Consider the following 20,537-nt stretch of genomic DNA (forward strand, 5'->3'; position numbering starts at 1 on the left):
CAATGACATGCTTTGAATGAAATAGGCATGAGTTCTAGCATTTGGAACTAAATGATGAAACGCCTTCTAAGTAGTAACCAAGCAAGGAATAATGAGATCATGCAACGACTTAGAAAACAATAATGCACATATTTTAACTCTCCAAATAAACGTTTAGGCTCAAGTCTCACAAGGTTGTAGTGTTAGTTTGAGTTCCTTCCTTCAAGCATGTTACAAAAACTGATTTTTTTTTCTTTTATGATTGCATGTGAATTCATAAGTTATAACCACAATCAAGCATAAACAAAGAGTAAATCAAACTTTCATCCATGTTAATCACTCTCTTTAACAGCCATGTAATTACAAACCGAATCCTCATCATTGTGTTGGAAGGTACCCTAAGACACAAACAAACACACAAAAACAACTCTTTTTGGGTTTTTAAAACAAAATTTTCAAATTTTTATGTTATTTTCGGATTTTTGCATCAAAACACACTAAAACACACCAAAACTGCTTAAAAACACTTAAAAACAGCAAGGAACAAGTCTCCAAGTTAAGGGTGATAAAATCCCACGAATTTGCATCTAAAACACTTAGTTACCCCCCCCACACTTAAATCAAACATTGTCCTCAATGTTTCAAGCATAAAACCACACTAAACAAAAAGAAACACACAAACAACAAGTAAATAACAAAACTGGGCAGATTAGAAACAAGCAACAAAGTGAAGGGTTTTAGGAACGCAAATCTGGAATTGGAGTGATTCCTAGGGCTTCCTTTGTTGAATTGCATGGGTTGCCTCCCAAGTAGCGCTTTCTTTAACGTCTTAAAGCCGGACGAAGAACACAATCAGACCCCATTGGAGCCCACGGCATCTAGTGGAATTTCGTCCACAACATGCTCAACAAAGTTCTCGTAGTAGGGCTTCAATCGATGTCCATTCACCTTGAATTCTTGGCCGGTTCTCAAACTTTGTATTTGGACTGCACCATGCACAAAAACATTAGTGATAACAAATGGGCCAACCCACTTAGAACGTAACTTACCGGAAAATAGACGAAGACGGGAGTTAAATAGCAACATTTTCTGCCCTATAGAGAATGTTTTGCCTCTAATCATCTTGTCATGGAACGCCTTGGTCTTCTCCTTGTAAATCCGGGCATTCTCATAAGCATCATGCCTAATCTCCTCAAGCTCATTCAATTGGAGCTTCCTATGATTTCCAGCCATGTCCACATCCATATTGAAGGTTTTGACCGCCCAATGTGCCTTGTGCTCAAGCTCCACGGGGAGATGGCATGGCTTGCCATACACTAGCCGAAATGGGGACATACCTATGGGTGTCTTGTAGGCCGTTCTATACGCCCACAATGCATCCTCCAAACGCAAGCTCCAATCTTTTCTATTTGGCCCAACGGTCTTCTCCAAGATTTGTTTGATTTCTCGATTGGAAACCTCGGCTTGGCCACTCGTTTGGGGGTGATAAGGTGTGGAAACCTTATGCATCACATTATACTTCCTCAACAATGCCTCAATGGTGCGGTTGTAAAAGTGAGATCCACCATCACTTATAAGCACTCTCGGCATCCCAAATCTAGAGAAAATGTTAGATTTAACGAAATCTGCAACAACTCTGGAATCGTTAGTTCAGGTGGCTTTAGCTTCCACCCACTTCGACACATAATCAACAGCAAGTAATATGTAAGTAAAGCCAAAAGATGTAGGAAAAGGACCCATAAAATCAATACCCCACACATCAAAGATTTCAACAACAAGAATGGGGGTTTGCGGCATTTGGTCCCTTTGGCCCAAATTTCCCGTTCTTTGACATCTATCACACGTCAAGCAAAACGTCCTAGCATCTTTAAACAATGTAGGCCAATGAAAACCACATTCAAGAACCTTATGTGCTGTGCGTTGTGTACCAAAGTGTCCACCACATGCATACGAATGGCAAAAACTCAAAATGGAATGAAATTCAGATTCAATCACACAACGACGCACAATCTGATCCGGACAGATTTTCCACAAATATGGGTCATCCCACACATAAAACCGTGCCTCCTTTCTAAGTTTATCACGTTGGGCCTTGCTTAGGGTGTTAGGAACTTGCTTAGACACCAAGAAATTGACCAAATCGGCATACCAAGGGGTACTTACCTTAATGGACATAAGTTGTTCATCCGGAAACGTCTCAGAAATGGGGAGGGACTCTTCTTCATGCACCAATCTGCTCAAGTGGTCAGCCACCACGTTTTCACAACCTTTCTTGTCCCTAATTTCAATATCGAACTCTTGAAGTAGGAGCATCCAACGAATGAGCCTTGGTTTAGCCTCCTTTTTGGTGAAGAGATACTTCAAGGCTGCATGGTCAGTGAAAACAATTACTTTAGTACCAATTAGATATGATCTAAATTTATCTAAAGCAAATACAACCCCAAAAAGTTCTTTTTCGGTTGTAGAATAATTCAATTGAGCATCATTTAGAGTGCGTGAAGCATAATAAATAACATGGGAATGTTTATTTTTTCTTTGACCCAAAACAGCCCCAAGTGCATAATCTGAGGCATCACACATCAATTCAAATGGAATGGACCAATCCGGAGGAGTGATGATGGGTGCCGTGGTAAGTAGCTCCTTGAGATGCTTGAATGCCTTCTCACATGCCTCGTTGAACTCAAAAGACACTTCCTTTTGGAGGAGGCGGCATAGGGGTTGTGCAATCTTGGAAAAGTCTTTGATAAATCTTCTATAGAATCCTGCATGACCAAGAAATGAACGAACCTCTCTAACCGAAGTAGGAGATGGTAAGTAACGTACAAGATCTACTTTAGACTTATCAACTTCAATTCCTTTTTCAGAAATTATATGACCCAAAACAATACCTTGTTTAACCATAAAGTGACACTTTTCCCAATTCAACACAAGGTTTGTTTCAACACAACGTTTCAAGATTAAAGTGAGATTATCCAAGCATTTGTCAAATGAATCACCAAACACACTAAAATCATCCATGAATATCTCAATAATCTTTTCAACATAATCCGAAAATATGCTTACCATACACCTTTGAAACGTGGCAGGAGCATTGTACAAGCCAAATGGCATGCGTCGATATGCAAACGTTCCAAAGGGACAAGTAAAAGTGGTCTTTTCTTAATCATCCGGGGCAATGACAATTTGGTTATAACCTGAATATCCATCAAGAAAACAATAAAAGGAATGACCGGCTAACCTTTCCAACATTTGGTCTAGAAACGGCAAAGGGAAGTGATCCTTCCTTGTGGTGGCGTTTATCTTCCTATAATCAATGCACACACGCCAACCGGTTTGAATCCTCATGGGTACAAGCTCATTCTCGGCATTTTCCACAACTGTCACTCCAGATTTCTTAGGCACACATTGGATAGGTGAAACCCAACGACTATCGGAGATGGGATAAATCACCCCACAATAGAAGTTTAATTATCTCCTTTTTCACAACTTCCATCATTGGAGGGTTAAGACGGCGTTGAGCCTCTCTAGTTGGTTTGGCCGCCTCCTCAAGAAATATGTGATGCATACAAGTCGTAGGGCTTATACCTTTGATATCGGCCAATGTCCAACCTAGGGCAGATTTGAACTCCTTCAAAACTCGAAGCAATTTCTCCTCCTCTTGTGCCGTGAGGGAGGAGGAAATGATGGCAGGTAGTGTTTCATTTTCTCCCAAGAAAATGTACTTCAAATGGCTTGGCAAAGGCTTGAGTTCAAGGATAGGTGCCTGAATGATGGATGGAAGCAATTTGTTAGTCGAAATGGGAATGGACTCACGATTAGTATAATTACCATCAAGCTTAGGTGAAGACTCAAGGGCAGCCACAACTTCAATTAGTTCCTCACTAGGGGGCACGGCAAGAATGTTGTCATTCATGCCGTGGGTTTGCATGAAATCTGCCCCTTTGTTTTTGCCTTCCACGCCTTGTGTAATGACTTTTTCAAGCACATCCTCGTTCAAATCTTCAAGATATCCCTGCGCCAAAGAGTCAACAATATCAATAGAGAAACATGAATGATCTTCACAAGGATATTTAATAGAATCAAAAAGATTGAAGTTAACAACTTCCCCATCAAATTCCATGGACAAAGTTCCATGAAACACATCAATTTTAGTCTGGGCCGTCTTCATGAATGGCCTTCCAAGTAGAATGGGCAGCGAGGGTGCATGATCCGATTCATCCATCTCAAGAACATAGAAATCCGCCGGAAAGATCAAATGGTTAACCTGCACCAAAACGTCTTCCAAAACTCCCTTTGGATAGGCATTAGATCTATCGGCCAATTGTATGATAACACCATCATTTTTCAATACTCCTAGGTTCATAGATGCATAAATGGAATATGGCATAACATTTATAGAAGCACCTAAGTCAAGCATGGCAGATTCAAATCTAGTGTTACCAATGACACAAGGAATGGTAAAACTACCCGGATCTTTGCATTTAGGAGGTAATTTGCGTTGCAAGATAGCGGACACATTCTCACCTACCATTACCACTTCTTTGGTCAAAATCCTCTTCCTAGTGGTGCACAATTCTTTCAAGAACTTAGCATACCTCGGGACTTGCTTGATTGCATCTAACAAAGGTATGTTAACTTGAACTTTCCTAAAAGTTTCAAGGATATCCTTTTATGCCTCTTCTTTCTTCGTTTGCATGAACCTACTAGGAAAAGGCACATTTGAAGGGAAAACATTAGTATGAACTGAATTGGACACATTCTTACCCTTATTTGCCGAATTGGACAGATTGGGGGCCTTAGGGACTTGCGGCAAAGGTGGAACCTCCTTTGCCGTGGGCATGCTTGATTCCTCCTCTTCAATTTGCACATTTACATCACTTTTGGGACCTGTTTGTGATGGTGTAGAACCTGCCCCAATCTCTTTTCCACTTCTCAAAAGTATTGCCTTTGCACTTTCGAAACCTCCCTTTGGATTTGGAATGGTGGAACTAGGGAGTTGTCCGGGATCTCGAAACTTACCTACAAACTCGGCAATCTGCCCAATTTGTTTCTCAAGTTGATCCACCCTTTTGTCTTGGTTTTGCATAGCTTTAGCTTGATCTTCCTGCCCATTAGACAACTTAGTTAGTATCTTAAGAAGTGCATCATTGTCAAGAGACGTACCTGAGGCACTTGGGCCGGATTGGGCTTGATTTTGGGGTGGGCCGTAAGTTTTGGGGAAGAACCCCAGGGGTTGTTGCCTAAAGCCTCCTTGGTTTTGAGGTTGCTGGGGCTCCCTCCACTTGAAATTTGGGTGGTCTCTCCAACCGGGATTATATGTGTTTGAATATGGATCGTTCCTTGATTGGTTTTGACCTTGAAACCCAATTGCATGGGCGCTTTCCTATCCACCATTTTCAATCAACTGTGGACACTTTTCAGAGGCATGTCCTTGGATGGAACATACGCCATATACAATTGGTCCTTGCATCTTCATGCCCTCGGCCATCTGAGACACAATAGAAGTAAGATTAGCCAATTGTGAATGAAGATCGGAAGTTGAACTTACCTCATGTACTTGGTGCCGTGGGGGTCCCCTTTGGCCTACTCCCTCATATTGTTGAGCGTTTAACGCTCAATTAGAGATCAAGATCTTGGCAGCCATGGGTGTTTTGTCCACCAATGCTCCCCCCGCCGAAGCATCAAGCATTTGACGTTCTAGAGGTAGGAGACCCTCGTAGAAGTATTGCAAAAGCAACTCCTCCTTCATCTGATGATGTGGACAAGAAGCAACAAGTGATTTAAATCGTTCATAATATGTAGGAAAAGACTCACCTTCTTCTTGCTGGATTCCGCTTATCTTTTTGCGTAGGAGGATGATGCGAGAAGTTGGAAAGAACTTCTCCAAGAACGCTCTCTTCATACTCTCCCAAGATGTGACAGTGCCAGGAGCTAACTCGTATAACCAATCCTTGGCTTTATCCATCAAAGAGAATGGAAAAGCCTTCATCTTCAAAATACTTCCGTCAACATTGACGGGAGTCATACTAGAGCAAACTACTTCAAATTCTTTCAAATGTTTGTTAGGATCTTCCATGGACAAGCCATGGTATTTAGGAATATGATGAAGCAAACTTGACTTTAATTCAAACTCTTTCGTCTTACCTTGAGCAGCCGTGGGGTATTGGATGCACAAGGGTGCGGCATTATCCAATCCCGAGGCCGAGAGCTCTTTGAGTGTACGGTTGTCCACCGCCATGCCTTGATCCTCTTCAAATATCCCTGCCGTGGCCTCCTCCTCTTCTTGTACGTTTTCTTCAAGGTCAGATTCGGAATTGGGTGGATTGTGTTCTTGCTGGTTTCGAGCTCTTCTCAAATTCCTCTCAAAGTCGTCGTCAAAGTCCAAGATGTTTGTACGAACCGTTTGAGAGCTTCTAGTCATAAACTAGTACCTAAGAAACAAGAAACAAAATTAGGTCAGGAACTTAAATAAAATCTGAAGCAAAGTAAAATAAAAGAAACAAAAATAATCCAAGGGATTAGCAAAATTGCTAATCCCCGGCAACGGCGCCAAAAATTTGATGCGTAAATAGATAAGCACACAAATTAAACCCTCTTTTGTCAAATTGTAGTAAAGATGTAAGTAGGGATCGTTCTAAACCGGGGATTAGGAGGGATTGCTAAACTCTTGAAAACTAACTCAATAATGTAAAAACAAAGTTTAAAACACTAAACTAGACTCAAAGAATGTAAAATTACAAGTTAAAACACTTAAACAAACATAAAACTCAAAACAGCAACCTAATGACTCAAAACTGCCTAAAACCACTTTCTGGGCAGTTTTGAGAACCTAACAAGAACTTGGACGAAGTTGGATGAAAACTTGGATCAAAACACTTAGAAACACAAATCAAAACACTTTCTAACTAATCTAAGACTTCAAAATAAAGGGGGATTTGTTTTGGACGAAAATTGAAAACAAAACAGAAACTTTAAAACAAAACAGATTGTAAAACGTTTTTGGATGAAAAGGATGGATAAAAGGCTAGTTAGGAGGTTCTTCTCCACACATGTCACACTTGCAAACAAAACGATTTTCAGTTGTTCTTCCAATAAGTTATGAAACTCAACACCCCAAGTTAATTAGATACGCTTAAATTAACCTTCAAGTTCTCCTTAAGTTAATGAATTGGATGGGAAAGCGCATACAACAATTCAAAGCATTCCTCAAAGGTTCCTTACGTGATGAGCACAATAAAGATACAATCAAGAATCATGAAGCACAATGAGAACTATAAGTGTTGACGAGGCATTCGTTACTATGATGAGCATGAAACTAGTGCCAAGAATTCATTCAACGCGATCGTTTTCAAGCGACCTTCACTACTTGTGATTATAAGATTGTAACTATTAGGTGAAACTCCCTCATAATCTAGCATCATATTCATGCATGAAAACTAAGCGTGCACTCTCAATCAACATACACAAATAAGTTATCAATCAAGTAGATGAACGAATTGAATCCACAACTTATGAAATAACAACTGAATGTAATCGAATCATATTGCAAGCATGTACATGGTTTCGAATCACCCCCCAACTAAGGGGGTTTAGTTCCTCATACTCACAACACAAAGTTTATTGAATTGAAACATTGAAAATATAAGAAAGATTACACCTAAAAGTTCCAGCAATCTGCAATAGACTAGCAAGCACATTCAAAAGCACTCATTCTTCCTTCTTGCTGCGGCACAAGGTATGGAGATGGTTTGGATGGGTTTTGGATGATGGAGAATGGTGGGAAGGTGTCTAGGATGGGTGTATGGCACGGCTAGGAAGGTTTGGGGTCAGAAAATATGGATTTGGGTGAAGGTTGGGCACGGCAAAGGTGAGGGAAAGGTTTCTGGCATGAATAGAGTTGTATGGATGTGTGTAGAATGTTTTGTGGCTGCAACAAGGAGGTTTATTTAAAGGAAAACAGAAATTAAAACCCTAGACTATTTTGGTAATCAGAAATTAAGTCAAAAGCTTATAGAAATAGGAAATCAAATCAGAAATTAAAGGAAATTGCAAGGGATATGCGGCAAGGAGATAAAAACACAAAAGGTATGTGTTTTAATGCCTAAAATCAGGAAAGAGCCCTCTCCCTTGCACGGCAAGGAAGAGGAAAGGGTAAGGGGGGTGCGGCACTTGTCCAAAAGGTTTCTAGGGCCTTTGTTTTGTGTCCTAGAATGCATATGAAGTCTTCAAAGTGGCTGGAACATAAGGACTTTTAGAATTAGGAAAGGTCAAACCAAAATAGGAAACCTTGGCTTAACATTCCTACTTCAAGTAGGAATCCTTGTTGGAGTAGGAATCCTTGTGTGAGTAGGAATCCATCTTCAATTAGGAATCCTTCGTTGATTAGGAATCCTTCGTCAATTAGGAATCCTTGGTTTATTAGGAATCCTAATTTCTTCAAGTCTTCAATTCATCCATTCCTTTTGCTCCAAACATGTGATAATCATTCCAAGCTCTATTTTGCTCCAAAAGGCTTCAAAATGCATACTTTGCCTTTAGAATCTGAAAACACACAAAAGTAACTTTAAACACTAAAATAGATAACAAAACATAACATAAATGCACGAGAACAAGCCACTTAAGTCGCATAAATATGCTCCTATCAGGCTCCCTTTGTCCGACGCCTTCATATTATTGTGCATTCAAGCCACGATTGGCAATTAAGGTCTTGGCAACCATGGGTGTTTTGTCCACCAAAGCACCTCCTGCTGAAGCATCTAGCATTTGTCTTTCAATGGGAAGAAGTCATTTGTTGAAATATTGAATGAAAAGCTCTTATTTCATTTGGTGTTGGGGACATGATGCAACAAGAGCCTTGAAACACTTATAATAGGCTGGAAATGATTCTCCTTGATTTTGTTGAATGCCACTAATCCGCTTCCTCAAAAGAATGATTCTTGACGTGGGAAAGAACTTCTCTAAAAACGCTCTTTTCATGCTCTCCCAAGATGTGACAGTTCCGGGAGCTAATTTGTACAACCAATCTTTAGCCTTGTCCTTTAGAGAGAATGGAAAAGCTTCATCTTCAATATGCTCCCATCAACATTAACTAGGGTCATGATTGAGCAAACCACTTCAAATTCTTTTAAATGCTTGTTTGGATCCTCCATGGACAGCCCATGGTACTTTGGAATGTGATGCAACAAACTGGACTTCAACTTGAACTCCTCAGTTTTCCTTTGAGTTGCCGTGGGGTATTGGATGCATAGAGGCATGGCATTGTCCAATGTCAAAGCGGAAAGTTCCTTGATTGTTCGGTTGTCCGCTGCCATGACTTGTGATTCCTTTAAATTCTAAGTCGTGGGCTCTTCTTCCTCTTCTACTCCTTCTTCTTCAAGCACGGGGTCAAGGCTAGGCGGATTAAATTCTTGCTGATTCCTCTTCCTTCTCAAAGTCTGCTCAAAATCGTCATCAAAGTCAAAGATATGCTCACGAACCGTTTGAGAACTCTGAGTCATACACTAGTACCTAAAAACAAGAAAACAAAAGAAGGTCAGAAACTAAAATAAAAACACACGAAAAAAATATAAAAAAAACAACAGGGGATTAGCAAAGTTGCTAATCCCCGGCAACGGCGCCAAAATTTGATGCGAAAATTAACACAAATTAAACCCTCTTATTGACAATTGTAGTACAGATGTAAGTAGGGATCATTCTAGACCGGGGATTAGGAGGGATTGCTAACCTACTCTAAACTGACTCAAAAACACAAAAATAAACTAAAAAACGCTTAACTAGACTCTAATGACTCAAAATAGGCTTAAAAGACTCAAAACAGCTTAAAACAACTAAATAGACTCAAACTAGACACTAGGAATGACTTTAGACGAAAATTGATTTTAGCTTGACTCAAAACACTTAAAAACACAAACTAAGACAGATTCTAACTAATTTGACACACTAAAGTAAAAGGGATTGGGTTTTGGACGAATTTTAAGTGAAAACAAGTGAATTAAAGACTTAAACAAAGTTGAACGAATTTGGTGAATTAAATGGATGATGGGCTAGCTAGAGGGTCCTTCTCCACACATGACACACTTGCATACAAATCAATCTCCAGTTGCTTTTTCGATAAACCATGAAAGACAATGCCCCAGATTAACCGTGCCATCACTAATTAACCCTCAGATTTTCCTTAAGGCATTGAATTGGATGAAATACGCATCATCAACCCAAATTATTCTTCAATAGTCCCTTACATACACATCATAATAGAGATACAATCAAAGATCATTAAGTTATATGAAAATCATAAGCATTGACAAAGCATTCGTAACTATGACATCATGATACTCATGCTAGGAATTTAACTTAACGCGATCGTGACCAGCGACCTTCACTACTTGTGAATATAAGTTTGTAACGATTATGTGAAACTCCCTTATATCCTAGCATCAGATTCAAGCATGCAAACTAAGTAGGCCTCCTTAATCAACATACAAGAATAAGTTTTGAATAAAACAGTTAAGCAAATTGCATTCACACTTTATGAAATCACAACTAGACTTCAATTCAAACTCATTGATCTTGCCTTGAGCTGCTATTTAGGGTATTGAATGCAAAGAAGGACGACATTGTCCAATCCCGAGGCTGAAAGTTCCTTAATTGTTCGATTGTCTACAGACATGTCTTGTTCATGTTCCTTTTCCTCTTCTTCAAATTCGGATTCAGAACTAGAACTAGGTGGATTGGGTTCTGGCTGCTTCCTCTTCCTTCTCAAAGTTCATTCAAAATCATCATCAAACTGTAATATATGCCCATGAACTGGTTGAGACCTTCTAGTCATAAAGTAGTACCTAAAACAAAGAAAACAAATCAAAACAAAATAAAAAACATAAGAAAAACAAAAACAGAAACAAAGGGAAGATTAGCAATTTTGCTAATCCCCAACAACGGCGCCAAAATTTGATGTGGTAAAAACTAACACACAAATTAAACCTTATAAATTATGCAATTGTAGTATGGATAAGTAGGGATTGTTCTAGGCCGGGGATTAAAAGGGATGCTAATCAACACAAATTAGACTTAAAAACTAAAAACTAGACAAAACTAACACAAAACACTAAAGGGGATGTTTTTGGACGAAATTTTGACTTAAAACAAGTAAATTGCAGAAACAAAGTAGGTTTGGACGAAAATTGGGTGAAGGGCTAGCTAAAGGATTCTTCTCCACACATGAAACATATGCATACAAATTGATTTCCGGTTATTATTCCTATAAACCATGAATGACAATGCCCCAAATTAACCGTGAACTGCACAAATTAACTCTCAAATTTTCCTAAGTTCATTGAATTGGACTTAGCGACACAACCAAATTATTTTTCTCAAGTTCGCTATGTATGAACAACATGATAGAGATACATATCAAAGATCATTAAGTTCTATAAAAATTATAAGCATTGACAAAGCATTCGCAACTATGAACTGCATGATACTCTTGCCAGGAATTTACTTAACTCAATCATGACTAGTGACTTTTACTACTTGCAAATATAAGTTCATAATTATTATGTGAAATTCCCTTATATTCTAGCATCAAATCCCTGCATGCAAACTAAGTATGCGTCCTTAATCAACATACAAGAATAAGTTCTCTATAAAACAGATAAGTAAATCACATTCATGGTTTACGAAACAATAACTGGATGTAATCAATTTATATAAAACATATGATCATGGCTTCGAATTCACCTCTAGCTAAAAAGAAATTTAGTTACACAAGTTTGTCATAGTTGAAAAGCAATCTAAAATAAACATTGAAACTAAAACTAAGGATAGAAATAACCCAAAACGCTCCAACAATCCAATGGCAAATTGCACAATCCTCGGATGCAGCATGGCTCAAAATTCATTCTCTCCTTCCTTTCTCTCGAGCATGGGACAAGTCTCTAAAATTCTCAGAAACCTATGCATACTGATGTATTTTCTCTCTAAAACTCTCTCTCTGAAAAATCCCCTCCTCAAAGTTACGGCACAATGTGTGTGTATATAGGCAGACCCATGACACCAATCCTTGGAGGACAAGGATAAGGCACGACACAATTCTAGGAGAAAAGGGATTAAATTGTTTGCATGATTTTAGGACTTAAATCAGATATGAATTGTTAAAACATGATAAGGATTCCCTTTTTCAGCTGGAGATAAGGAAAGATAGGATTAAAATAGGATAAGATAAGGTTAGTTTGAATAAGGTTGGATAAGATAAGATTGGATAAGGTCTTCTTGTTTTCAGCTGATTCCTTGTCTTCCAAGCCTTAATTTAATTCTTCCAGATTTGTAGCACATTTTTAGCATCATTTGTCACCAAAAACGTCCATCCATTATGCTCTATATGCATGCTATCCAATCCAAGTCCAAAACTGCTCCAAATTGCTTCATTTTGCCCTTTTTTGTCACCTTTGCCAATTGGACCTACAAACACACGAAAATAGCTTAAATCACTATAATAAATTGAAACTAACTAAGTAAATGCAAAGAACTAAGTTAACAAAGTCACATAAATATGCTCCTATCAGAGAGCAAAAGTATCTCATATCATGTTTTTTTTCCATGTCTTTTCCTTTGCCCTTGCTTTAGCTTGCAAGACAAGGAGAAAGAGGGCAATCAGTCGGAACCTGAAATCAAACTTCTGATCTGGAGTTGATTGCCTAGAACCTTTGTTTGATTTCTTACATTGCAATGCTCTCAAGTATTCATCTTTAACTGTTGTTGGAGCCGGGTTCAAATCACCAACACCTGAGAACGGTTGACACAATGTTGGCTCATACACTGAATCTATCAAATGGATGACTCAGCAAAAAGTGATGCTTTGAAAGACCATTCAAAGGCAAAGGTTGCCCACAACTTCTGTTGTGCAAGAAGCTGAAGCTGAAAGATCAACGATGGATCGATAGAAGTTCAAGGGAGAAAATAAGTGGTTGATTAAAAGGAAGACCAAAGTTCAATGATAGTAATCCTTCTCACAACCCAACAAGCACTACTTGAGTCTATGACGACCAAAGGACAAGAACGACCTTAACTATTATTCTGTCTCATGAGTTTATATCATTCAAATGATGTACAAAAAGGTAATCCAATTTTGAAAATTACTAATTAATTATCAAATGCATTAACAAGTTACAAAGATGCCACATGGATTGAAGTCTCAATAAGACAATCTATGGACTTGACACTACCAAAATTGTTGCATGCCCAAAGCATGACAGTCGTCACATGAATTCAAGTCCTAAAAGGACAATCTATGGACATGGAAATTTTAATACATCCCATGCCTGAAGTCTGATAGATGTATAGGTTTCAATAATTCAACACCTGAGAAGTGGAGATTAAAAATCCAAGCTCTATAATGCTTTATAGAAGGTTGTGATCCAAAATTTTCAAACAATTCATCTAATAAGAGTGATTGTCCTAAAAGAGACAATGTAAAGCCCTTGAAGATGCATTGATATCGAAAGTAATGAAATACTTACAAATAAGCAATGCGCATGCACATGAGAATTATGGGATCACAAATTGATGATTACTAGTGTTAATTTAGGTTTTACATTAGCTACTAGATATATCAATGAGCTGTGTTGATATTCAACCATGTTCTTTTGTTAGTTGACAAAATGAAAAATTATTGGCCAAAATGAAAATAGGCAATTATGCTACAATTTAGTAAGAACGTGAAAAAATGGACCTATATTACAAATCGCCAAATGATGTTGAACCCAGAAGGTTGCATATGGGCATTTATAGTACAATGAAATATACTCACATGATATGACACAAGGTTACTAATTGAAACCTGAAATTATGATATACTCTTGTAAACGAGTTCATATGAATGGAGATAGTTTACGAAGAGTTGTGAGATGCCCACAACATCTCTCCGTAAGTAATTTCATCAAGTATACATGCAAACAAGTTGCTTTGTATCAATTTCAAAGAGTGATGTGTCATGAAGTGTAGAAAATTCCTAAAGAATTCAAATTGCTTGAAGAAAGCCCTGTAAGGATAAAACACAAATTACATCTTGTATACCAGCGGATGGTATAAATTGCCTTAGTAAGTGCTTTCACATGATATTGTTGCAACATCCTAAATCTCTTGAAAGAGTTGATGATATTCAATTGGGACTCCTGAAGAGTCTATAAAGATAAAGTGTTAAAAAGAATATTGTCTCGAGTTGCAGATCGAACAATATGCCAACACGAATTCTTATCCACCGAAAGTTTATGGAATTAAAAACCATGTGAATTGAAGATCATGAGTTGAACACTCAAATAGTTAATTAATTTTTAGGCACTAAGAAAGATCATTCATCCTCGTGAGGGAAATGATGAACTGATATTTGGTCTAGAAGTACCACATCTTAGTAAAGTATATGCCTTGTATTTAGCAAAATACATTAATGAGTTATTACATTTCTTGTGGAGCACATCAACAAATGGGTATTGAAATGAAATAAAGTTTATCTATTGATACTCCAAGATATTATAGACATGTATTTGTTCTATTCCAAAGAACTCACCAAAAGCCAAAGTCTTATTGGGCAAGCAAAATCTGAATTGCTCTCTAGCTTGCATATAGACTGCTCACAAAAAGGGATTTCTATTTACATATGGAAATAGATTGATCATACAACGATCAAGGAAGCAAACATTTGTATTAAAATTTGGAGCACATGTGATCTACCTTCAAAAGCAAACACTCCAACTACCATGCATGACATCAAATTACATCAACTTTCTAATTAGTTAGATTGAGGAATTCGAAATCAGGGGAAGATACTCATTAGGGTGAGCATCCAAAATAGATCAAGGTTTTAATGAGGCAATAAATATTGACATATGACCATCCAAGGGGGAGTTGTAAATATGTATGTTCACTATTTGTTTTGAGTGGATGAATCATGCATGTGCAAGCAATGACATCATGCATGTGCGAGCAATGATGTCATTACCTATTCATTTATCTATATAATAAAGGCTAAAGGCCCTAACAAATAAGAGAAACCTATGGAGGAAAGGTAAAAAAAGAAGAGAAAATACCAATGAGTCAGGCTAGATAAAAGAGAGAAAATAGTGAGAGTTATATTGTACCTATTATTTCAAATAATGAAAGAAAATACTACTGCTGCCACAAGGATGTAAGCATCTTGCCGAACCTCATAAATATTGTGTTTTATTTACTTTATCTCTCAGCATGCATACTTTCAATTTCACAACACACCTCCCAAACATCTATAGTTTTTTAATTAAACTTTTAAATATTTAATTAACTTGCTTTGACTTAACACCTGTAATTACAAGTAAACTATTTCCATGTCATTCTTTTATTTTTCTAACTCAAATGAGTTTCGTGTATGCCCTTTTTACTAGCAGAATATTTATTTAGAGAGTTTTAACTAAACACCCCCGATACTGTTTACTTTTAACGAAATTTTTCATTAAAACTAAATTTTTTTTTTGAACTTTTCGTTAGATTTCCTTATTTATTAAGCATTTTAAGAGTTGTGGACTCACTTATTGATGTGATAATTTTTTTTTTATTTTAATTTTATCCAATTTTTGAATTTGAATCTTTATCCAATTCTTTATTTGTTGATCCTTTCTTTCCTGCTATAAATTGATTGTGAGAATCATTGTGGGTTTCTGAAAATTCGTTGTTGTGCTGGATTGATGACTATAACAGGCTTCATCAATTTCTATCTATTTAGAATTTCATAACGTACGTATTGCAAATAAGAATTACTAATGTACTAGTAGGTTGGTACATACTCAAATTAGGATTACATAATGTATCAATGGTTTGGTAGGTCATAAGTTCTACTTTCTATATTATTAACATTTACAATGTACCAGACATAGTAGTGTGGAACATTATAAACTAAAACTAGATTGGGTACTAAACTCCTGCAAATATAAGATACAATGAAAATTAGCAAATTTTCTTCCATAGTATGCACCACAAAAATAAAAACTTTACCAAATGTCTAGTACGTTCTAAATTAATATTATTTTATAAACGAAACTATCATTATATGTCAACATAACATTTCAATATTATTTTAAGAACGAAACTATCATTATATGACAACATAACATTAATTGACGTACCAAACTCCTGGTACATTCTAAATTAATAGTATTTCAAGAGCGGAACTATCATTATGTGTCAACATAACATAATTGACGTACCAAACTCCGGGTACGATCCAAATGCTTATTACTTGCAAATGCATAGTGTTGGTTATATGCAAAACTCCAGTTGCTAAAGTAATGTTGTGTGAAGTTCTTGAATATCAATAGCGTACCAAATTTAGAAAATGTAACCTGGTATATTAATTCAAGTGAAATCTCTAACAAATATAGAAGGAAAATTAGATTAAATCTTCGCTGGCAGTATGATAAAAATTTCAATGGCGTTACAATTGAAACTTCAAAGATAGTACAATAAAAATTCCAAAATAGTAAGATAGATACTACAATTTGGGGATAGATTATCATGTTTCGGTGGTTTACATTTAAAAAACTTTATTGTGAAGTTAAAACTACAATATATATGTACATGATTTTAGGACTTTTGATATCTCATTTGGATTTTAATTGGTATATTATATTGGCAACTTGGGTAATTTTTCATCATAAAAAAAGGCTACTTTTAATACGTCTAACAACTAAATTGTAGGAAGATGCTTAATAAAAAGAACAATACTTGGCTACTCAAAGATGAGTAGGAATTCCTACTCAAAACTCTTAGCATTTTAAACACAGAGTTTTGTACTTATGATCAGAATCGTTCATACTGTGAATCACACTATAAAGATCATCTCTGCAAAAAATAAATTAAAACTGAGGTCGTTTAGGCAATCTATTGCAGCAAATACATAGACAATTCGTAATGCTTTTACCAATACCGTTCATTTGTTTTTAAACAGTTCGATGACTAAACGACCTTAATTTTAATTGATTTTTTGCAGATGTGATCTTTATAAGGTGATTTATAATATGAACGGTTCTGATCATAAACACGAAGTTCTATAAATTGACAACGAACAATTTTGAGGAATTTTAAATAGGAGTTTCTGCTCATCTTTAAATAGCCAAGTATTGTTCTAATAAAAAATCTAGAAGGCACGAATGTTTAATCTCAAAATTTCAAAATATGGGCATCAATATCAAAATGTTCCTTCTTTATGTATTAAATCTCTAATTAATGATAAAAGACAAAATAGATATAACTCTCGGATCATGTTTGTTCACTACTATAAGCTATGATGTATGTTCACTATACACTTAATTATTTGCTACTGCTACGTGTCCTTTTATTTAACCTTAGTTAATTTTTTTTTTCAAAATTGAAAAAGGAACATTTAATATGAAAGTTAACCAAAGATAAGTGAAATGACACGTGACAAATAAACTGATGTATAGTGAGCATATACCATAGTTATTGAGGTAAGCAAAAATGCTCTCTATGACTCTTAAAGTCTAAAGAATTAATTTAGACTATATCATAGTAGATAGGGTGTTGATTTTTCTATCCATGCGTCCCAAGTTCAAAACTCCTCCTTCTCCTAAATTATTGTAATAGTTTCGAACTCTGCTTCCCCATAATAATAATAACAATCTTTTTTTTTAATTTTTTTTTATAAATATAATTTTAAAAGGCCCCATATATGATATCATTTAATTGAATACATATTATAGGACCATTATTTTCTGGGCCCATGGCACATGATGAGAAGGACCGAAATGCTCAAGGCCCATGGAGCGTAGTCCGGTAAGCTAGACTTAGGCCTATTGAAGGTATTACTCGTCCCTCAAGTAAGAAAACCCTAATTAAGGTCAAATTAGGATATCTTGGGGGATTAGGCAACATAATCATGATTCTTGAAAGATTGGGTATTTTTCCTAGATTTCCTCCTAAATAGTCTCCCAATTTAATGAAGATTACTCTCCTTGCAATGACTCTCAAGATTCCTATAAAAACACTAGTTTGGGTATTTATCAAGGAGGTCTGATATTCGCTACAACACACATATTCTCTTGATGCCTAGCAAAGGCCCTTACGTCATTGTCTGCATGTACATAGAGAACTTATCTCTCAATGCCTTGTAATAAGTTATTAATTAAGAATAATTTACTTTGTTCTTCTTTATAGGCAGTCCTATTCAGATTCAACCACACCCCTTAATCAATTCCTTCTCCCTTCATCTAAGATCATGTGTACGTGAATTTGGTTCCAACACATATCACAATCATTTGTTCTTTTGGCCACCATTTAAAGGTCATTTAATTTTCATTTGATTTGGAAACCATTTAGTTTTCCATAAATTGAAAGAGTTTAGGGCTTAGGTAACTCTATATGGCCTCTAAATTGAACAATTTTTCCTAAACCCTAAAGAGTTTACAGTTCATCACAAACATGTTACCATTATTATAACTAGTGCTTTGTTTGACACATATAGGTGACTCTATATGGTCTCTAAATTGAACAATTTTTCTGAAATGAACTCTAAATGACAATAAAAAGCATGAACGGTTATGATATTTGTACAATGAAATCATATCGCTTAAAGATGAATAAAGAGTGAGGGAAAATGACAGTTTACTTTAGATGACTATAATTTAATGGATGGTGAATTTTAATCAAATGTAAAGAGGCACACACATTATCCCAACCAATAATGTTTTAGTGCTGTCAGACCAATCTCAATGTCTTGTTTCCACACACACATTATAATCCAACCCACTGTAAAAAATTAAAATGCTTTTATTTCACCCGCTATTCTTCCTAAAATCACCTCTAATATATATCTAAACTCCTTTTTAATATTTAATAACAAAAAATATTAGAGTATTGAAAAGTCCAGCCGAGTCTTTACTCACGCTAGGGCCTCCCTTCCAATATTTGTTTTGGTTAGAATTCCAGAATTTGGTCACTTCCCACCAATTGTTACTCTCCTTCCTTCCCTCTCTCATAACCCCCAACGCAACCCCCTTTCCTACCCTCGCGACCAAGCCACATGCAGCATTCCAAAATTTCATCCTCATGCTCCATATCTAAATTCACGACAACTCAATCCCAACTCTCCAAGCCCAATTCCTTCTTCTAGTCTCCCATTTCATGTTTCAAAATTTTAAATAATTATTTTATTAGTAAAATATTTTGAACAACTATTATATATTATTAAATTAGAGGAACATAAAATAAAGAAAATATTTATTTGAAGGAATTGAGATAGTTGCAGAGAGATAGAGATGGTGAATAGAGAAGAGATTTTTTATTTTTTATTTTTTTTTGTTGTTGCTGCTTTGGTCCCTACAAGAGCATATAATTGGCATTAAACTTTCTTTATTAAAAAGCGAGTGGGGTGATAAGATAAGGGAGTGAATTTACCAGCACTCTAAAATATTAGACAGGCCTTGTTTGAAGGGGGCGAGGAAATCTAATTTCTAAATAATATTAGATGATTCAGTGACGCCATCTGAATTTACCAAATGATGTTTCACCTCATCCTTGAGATTTTGAGGTTGTTGAGAGGGAAAAAAAGGTTAATTGTGGGACATGTTGGCCTTAGAAAGTTGGAGAAAGGCAAGGTTAATTGTGGGGCCCGTTGGCCTTAGAAAGTAGAAGGAATAAAATGTTATTGGTGCGATCCTTGACATCAGAAAGATAGAGGAAAGAGAAATGGGTTTAGAAGAGGCAACAAAAATAGTCTTTGTAGTAGTTGCTTGGGGAGAGATTAGGAAGTAGCAATCAATGTATTCTGGTAGTTTCACATATATATATGGGTCTTTCTTCGACATGATGGCACTAAATTTTGAGGGTGCCATCTGCTCGTAAGCTTAGTTTTTCCCTATTTTACTTGTAAACAGGTGAAAAACAAAACAAAAATCATGAGTTTCGCATGAAAGACTCGTTGTCACACTGCATGTAAAGCATGGAGAGAATGTGCAATTAATACGCGTGCACTATTTTGGTTGTCGTTGATAGCGCATTAGACATGAAACGAGGAAAGAGGGATTTGATTCATGAACATAGAGCCCCAAAGTGGAATAGATCGAGATGAGAAACTATCTCCACTTCGGGAAAGTGAATGAGAATCCAGGGAGTGGTACTTGCTCCCCAAGCACCTAAGCTCTATAAAAATTGAGTTTGGACATGAGGCTTGACCATGAGGCTTGACCATTTTGCTTGAACATGAGGCTTGACCATTTAAATTATACAAGTTTGAGCAAGAAATGGTGCATGGTTTACCTGATTTGCAAGAGATTGAAGAAACTTCTGAAAGGTGTGTTACTGCCAAGCATCAACAGAGATGCATTTTCAAGAAACCAAGCATGGAGGGCCTATGCAAATCCCAACCATGCAGAAAATAGATACTTCCCAACATCTATTGATGACTGTACTAGAATGCGTTGGGTCTATCTTCTAAGACTCAAGCCAGTTGTGTTATGTGTTTTGTGTTTTTAAGAAGACAATTGTAAAGTTGTGAAGTGGAAACAAACTCAAGAAGTGGAGGA

General features: G+C 36.6%; 2 protein-coding genes across 2 annotated transcripts; both read right to left on the bottom strand.

The window, feature by feature from the left end:
- Window positions 1-831: 831 nt before the first annotated feature.
- LOC139194701 (uncharacterized) lies at window positions 832-1,569 on the bottom strand. The gene is made up of 2 exons (XM_070819604.1): window positions 1,029-1,569; window positions 832-965 (listed from the first exon to the last, which is right to left on the bottom strand). The coding sequence occupies exons 1-2, from the start codon at window positions 1,567-1,569 to the stop codon at window positions 832-834; spliced, it is 675 nt and encodes a 224-aa protein (XP_070675705.1).
- Window positions 1,570-1,629: 60 nt separating this feature from the next.
- On the bottom strand, window positions 1,630-6,400 carry LOC114824187 (uncharacterized). Its single transcript, XM_070819605.1, has 6 exons — window positions 6,124-6,400; window positions 4,744-4,998; window positions 4,508-4,596; window positions 3,808-3,991; window positions 2,579-2,741; window positions 1,630-2,257 (listed from the first exon to the last, which is right to left on the bottom strand). Exons 1-6 carry the CDS (start codon window positions 6,398-6,400, stop codon window positions 1,630-1,632), a joined length of 1,596 nt encoding a protein of 531 aa, XP_070675706.1.
- Window positions 6,401-20,537: the final 14,137 nt, after the last annotated feature.

The sequence above is a fragment of the Malus domestica genome, chromosome 03 (genome assembly GCF_042453785.1).
Source record: "Malus domestica chromosome 03, GDT2T_hap1".
NCBI classification, from domain to species: domain Eukaryota; kingdom Viridiplantae; phylum Streptophyta; class Magnoliopsida; order Rosales; family Rosaceae; genus Malus; species Malus domestica.

Excerpts from the sequence above, each read along its gene's own strand:
- LOC114824187 (XM_070819605.1), bottom strand. The coding sequence starts at position 6,400 with ATGACTAGAAGCTCTCAAACGGTTCGTACAAACATCTTGGACTTTGAC. Across the intron at positions 4,597-4,743 it reads GTCCAATTCGGCAAATAAGG|ATGCAATCAAGCAAGTCCCG; the intron begins GTAAGAATGTGT and ends TACCTTTGTTAG. Across the intron at positions 3,992-4,507 it reads TGACCAAAGAAGTGGTAATG|GGATATCTTGAAGATTTGAA; the intron begins GTAGGTGAGAAT and ends TCTTTGGCGCAG.
- LOC139194701 (XM_070819604.1), bottom strand. The coding sequence starts at position 1,569 with ATGCCGAGAGTGCTTATAAGTGATGGTGGATCTCACTTTTACAACCGC. Across the intron at positions 966-1,028 it reads CCGTCTTCGTCTATTTTCCG|TCCAAATACAAAGTTTGAGA; the intron begins GTAAGTTACGTT and ends TGCATGGTGCAG.